General features: G+C 34.5%; 1 protein-coding gene across 1 annotated transcript; it reads left to right on the top strand.

Moving 5' to 3' along the window:
- The first annotated feature begins 690 nt into the window (after positions 1–690).
- Positions 691–2,054, top strand: LOC132185714 (transcription factor CSA-like). The gene is made up of 2 exons (XM_059599484.1): positions 691–938; positions 1,178–2,054. The coding sequence occupies exons 1-2, from the start codon at positions 779–781 to the stop codon at positions 1,972–1,974; spliced, it is 957 nt and encodes a 318-aa protein (XP_059455467.1). The 5' UTR covers positions 691–778; the 3' UTR covers positions 1,975–2,054.
- The last annotated feature ends 3,430 nt before the right edge of the window (positions 2,055–5,484 follow it).

Here is a 5,484-nt window from a genome sequence, read left to right as displayed (position 1 = left end):
CTTAGTCATAACATTATCTTCTTGACAAATCAAGGTAAATGACAACCTTAAGATGACTAAGCTTCTTCTACACTAGTTAATGCAGGATTGCTACTGCTAGTCCATCTGCCAGATAATTAAACGGCTTCAATTCCACTGAGAACCATAATGAGTAAATATACAGCAAAGTTTAATTAATGACTTATTTACTAGTGCCAAAAAGAAGAACAACTTTTATATATGTGGCATTAATGCTATATATATATATAAAGCTTAATTCAAAACAACATAAACCCAATTCGCATGCATAATGTTAAATTATATATTAATTAATGTTAATATATATAAATTAAAAAATGAAAGAAATTAGGAAAGCTCTTAATTAATTTTGCAGTACTATAGGAGAAATGTCCCTTTAATAAAAACAATAAGGTGCTGGGTTTGATTTAACGTAGTACCGTGGCTTAATTAATTAATTAGAATATATTAATATATATATATAAGAGCTAGCGAGAATATATATAGAGAAAAGTAGAGGAGCCAATGAGAAAAGAGAAAAAGGGGGATTGGCTGAGTCTGTACAGATTACATATGCATGTAGGCTAAAAATTGTGTCGTGTAAAACCAACAAAAGTGACTTCCCATCCACAACCCTAAACCAAACCTCCCCCACTTTCTTATTCTGTTGCTGCTCCTTTCTTCTACTCCTATCCATACTTCCTCTCCACTTCTCTCTTTTTTCCTCTCCAACAACTAACTAATTTTTATTTATTTCTCACCTCCGCCCCTCGCTTCTTCCATGGAGGATTCTGGTGCCGGTTCTAGTGACGACGCCAAGAGTGGTACTTGCCCACGTGGACACTGGAGGCCCGCCGAGGATGAAAAGCTCCGGCAACTTGTCGACCAGTACGGCGCACAAAACTGGAACTCGATTGCAGAGAAGCTTCAAGGAAGATCCGGTATCATATTCATCAATCTCCCTCTCTCTCTCTCTTGGATCTTACTAGATTAGATTCAACGGTTGGGATTTATCTGATCTTATTAATTTCTTACATCATGATGATTCATGACCCAGAAGAAAAAAAATTTCTCTCTCTCTCTCTCTCTCTCTCTCTCTCTCTTTCTGTGTCGACTGATAGTCTAATAGGTTTTTCACTTTTTTTTTTTTTTGTTTTGTTTTTTGTGGATAAATATGCAGGGAAGAGTTGCAGATTGAGGTGGTTTAATCAACTTGACCCTAGAATAAACAGACGGCCGTTTACGGAAGAGGAGGAAGGAAGGCTTCTTGCAGCTCATCGGATTCACGGAAACAAGTGGGCTCTAATAGCGAGGCTGTTCCCCGGTCGAACCGACAACGCCGTGAAGAACCACTGGCATGTGATAATGGCAAGAAAGCAAAGAGAACAATCGAAGCTATGCGGGAAGAGGACTTATCAAGATGTTTACAATAATATTGACTCTAAAAACTCTAGCAATTTTCATGAAAGGAAAACAGCATCGTCTCAAGGAGAATTTAGCAGATTCTTTGAATTCCGAAACCCCAGTAAAGAAAGGATATTATTCGCGGATAATTCATCATCATCACCTTCCACTACTACTTGTTCGCTTTCTTGGAACTTTGCTTCAATGGCGGCGGCAACAGTAGCAAGCAACTCATCTAGTTCCAATAATCAATATGTTCGTAGATATCATCCGAATAATGCTTCTTCTGTGTATCATGGCAGCTATCGGCCGCGCGTTTCAGCTACATTTGGACTTCAAAACTACACAAAGGTTGTTCCAAGTCCCTTTGGTTACCTTAATCTTGGTAATGATTATGAACAGAATGGAAGGATCCGGCGGAGAGATCAGTTAGTGAGTTTTTGCGATAACTCGCCCGCATTAGCTAAGTTGACCATGTTGCCTGCAGAGCAAGAGCAAGGAGATGAATCTATTGAGCAACACAAGGACAATATTCCCTTCATTGATTTTCTTGGTGTGGGAATCTCTTCTTGATTATCACAAGAAAAACCTTTTTATTTAACTTTTTAAAGTATATTAATTATGGTTGCAGTTTCATGACCTTTTTAATTCATCTTATGACACTTATTGTTGGCATCGCATATATATGATGAGCTGGTTTAGCAATTTTGTAGTCATTTCTATTTATTACATCATGTTAATTAGCAGATATATATGTTTCATTTATGTGTTAGGTAATTCCTTAGTGATCTCTAGGTTAGAGATTTGAAGATCATACAACATTTTCTGGCCTCATTAGTTAGTGAAATTAGTAATTAGTTGAGGGAATTAAGAATATTGACTCTTGTGTCCTGATGGAAATATGTAGCTTTTGATTAACCTCTTTCAACATGGTGCAATTGGCACCTGTCGTAATTCCTTAGTGATCTCTAGGTTAGAGATTTGAAGATCATACAACATTTTCTGGCCTCATTAGTTAGTGAAATTAGTAATTAGTTGAGGGAATTAAGAATATTGACTCTTGTGTCCTGATGGAAATATGTAGCTTTTGATTAACCTCTTTCAACATGGTGCAATTGGCACCTGTCGTTTTTCCTCAATTAAAATGCCAAAAACAAAAATGTTTAACTGCTCTAGAAAGTAACATATATATATATATAATAGATGGGATTGATAAATATATATGTGAATTAAGTTGATTGCTCTTGGTCTGCACCCTTAAGCTTTGGCTCATTGCCGATCGAGGAGTAGGAAAGAAGGCAACAGGGAAGCAATTGCATCCAATATTCCATGCAATTGATTCGAATGAAGGTTTGGCTGCTCTCCCTGCAGGTCTTGATCATAAAAGGCATATGTCAGTGTGTGTTTGTGAATCTATATGTCGTGGAAATGATCAATTTAAGCTGTCTAATCGGTGGGGGCAAAATAGCTGTTACAAAACCTCCCCTCCTAAACTTAACTTTCGTAATTTACCAAAGTATTAGCAAAGGATTTGATGGGTGACATTTTATTCTAGAGTTTGCAACTATTATTATTATTATTTATTTTTTAAAAAAAATTATAAGAATCTCAATCAAGAAACGGTCAATTACAAACATGGTAGCAAACATTGACATTATAACTGTAAGGGTATTTAATTGTCTGATGACTTTTTTTTAAGTTTCAATGCATTCCAAAAAAATAGAACACTAAGGACGTGTGGTATCAATCTTTTTCGAGTCTGACACTGCAACATTAACTTGCACAAAGTCACGGCAACGTAAACCAATAACAGCTGCTCACTTCCATGGCAAGTTTCAAATGACCCATAATCTTCTAAAATGTTTTGAGGTGAAGAAAACGATATTGCACAAATATTCATATGAAGAGTCTGCTGTAGGGATTCCATAGTTTTGGACTTTCTTTGTGATTAATGTTGTTTTAATATTTTCTTTTCCACTTTAATGCTGCCTTTTGTCATGGACAGCTCAATTAATTGCTTGATCAAATAATTTAAAGAAGAGCCACTTACACAAGAAATGTTGAGCTTTAGTAGCCATGTCTGCGATTTTCTTCTGATGCCATATTCATTGCATCATATGCATGTATGGCCGATATATTTGAATATGCCAAAAGAGTAGAGTGATTACGTCTCTAGACTATTAATTAATGATAAACTTGTGAAACGTACAATAATTTGTTTCCCTTCGAGATTCTAACTTGAAAAATGAAGACGATTGAAGCGTTAAGAAATGACCCATTCTGTGTTGAATATGATGAAACGTTTTCTTGTCAGCGAGGGCAAGAAAAAAAATTCTTGTTTTCATCCATGACTTATATACATATACATATATGTAAAAAGGGGGCAACCATGTTCAACTTTGACGCCTCTTCTCTCATATCCAATAGAAACTACCTATAATTATATATGCAAGGGTTATCATAATTTATAACTCGGGTCATTATAACAAATATCTTCACGTATTTTCTATTAAAAGAATACTTCCCTTAATTGCGGATAGAAATTTTCTCTAAAATAGTGCTAAAATAAAGATTTATAACTCTTAAAATTACCATTAGATAATTTGTAATAGATCATTATTATTAAATTTTGATGCGATTGTAATTTTAAAAGTCACGTTATTTTTGGGAGGACATGAAGATGGCATTTAGCATTACTCTTTCTTCAAACCCACCATAATAATGTCAAGTATCTTCTAACATGTAGGAAACACACACACACACACACACACACACACACACATATATATATATATATATTTAAAAAAAAAAAAACATTCTTATCTATGGTTGAACTCTCCTTCTACTTATAATTTCTGTAATGCTCACAAAAAGTTTGAAATTTTAAGGAACCAAACACGTAGGAGTCCAAGAATCCACCTCCAAATTAACCTTGCTTCTCCTTCCCTATCTAGCTCTTTCTGTTCAAACACATCTCCTTGACTTTGAGCCGGGCCTTTTGCGCTTATTCTTCAAATAATTGATTGGTTAATCCTAACGTTGAAGAGGCCAAAAAAGTACGGCCATGAATGCCATTGACATTTTCTGCAAAACTCGAGACATAGATATATGCTCTAATATTAATTCTTGCAGAGAAGCATATATATTGGCTTGAAAGACTTGCTGCTGTCGTGATTCCTCATGGACATGGGCTTTAGTAAGTCAATATTATAAATAAATATAAGTGATGAAAAACAAAGTGCAAAAAGCATACATATATCAATGTTACAGTACTGCTGGTGAGTCTTGGAAAAGGGTTTAGATCGACGTACAAAGTCTTTGTCTTTGTAGTAAATGATTAATGCAGAATGGCTTCTGTACTGATCAGGTCAAAACACCCAATGTCTTCCGCCGATAGCAATTTTTCATAACATGTGAGAAAGAGAGACAAGAAAGGTCTGGAGGTGGATTCTTACGTATTTGGATTCCTTAAAATTTCAAATGACCCGCTAATGAGGTTGTCTAATATGTACAATACAAAAAATATTTGAAGGCGCCAAAAATACAAGATGTCATGGACACCAACTACATAATTTGAATTAAAAGTAGGAAATTAAACCATTACATAATTTAAAAAGATTCATATATATTAACCCTTTTGATATCAAAAAATTACTTGAAACAAAATTAAACGTTCTTTTTTGTCATTTTCTGCTTCTAAAAGTAATTTTTAAGTTTTGTTAACAATCGTAATAGCTTCAAAGTTTTGTTACCAAACATTTAAATAACTTTTTAGTAGGAGAGCATTTTGGCAAAGCTCTACATCTACAAATAAATTTTTTTATGGATAGAAATTTCCTCCAAACCGGTACGGAGGAAATATCGTCCAACCCATGTAAAATAGTGTCAAGTGTCTATAAACATTTAAAATGCATATTTAATTCTTAACCTCATTAATAACAGTTTACTAATTTAGACTAAATGTAATGTGCTTTTTAAATGTTTATAGACACTTAGCACTATTTTACATGGGTTTGACGATATTTCCTCCATACCCGTTTGAAGGAAATTTCTGTCTATTTTTTACTGGACAAAGTTTTCCTC

The sequence above is a fragment of the Corylus avellana genome, chromosome ca6, assembly GCF_901000735.1.
Source record: "Corylus avellana chromosome ca6, CavTom2PMs-1.0".
Taxonomy (NCBI): domain Eukaryota; kingdom Viridiplantae; phylum Streptophyta; class Magnoliopsida; order Fagales; family Betulaceae; genus Corylus; species Corylus avellana.
Note: the sequence above shows the minus strand (reverse complement) of the source record. Positions and strands in the feature narration are given on the sequence as shown.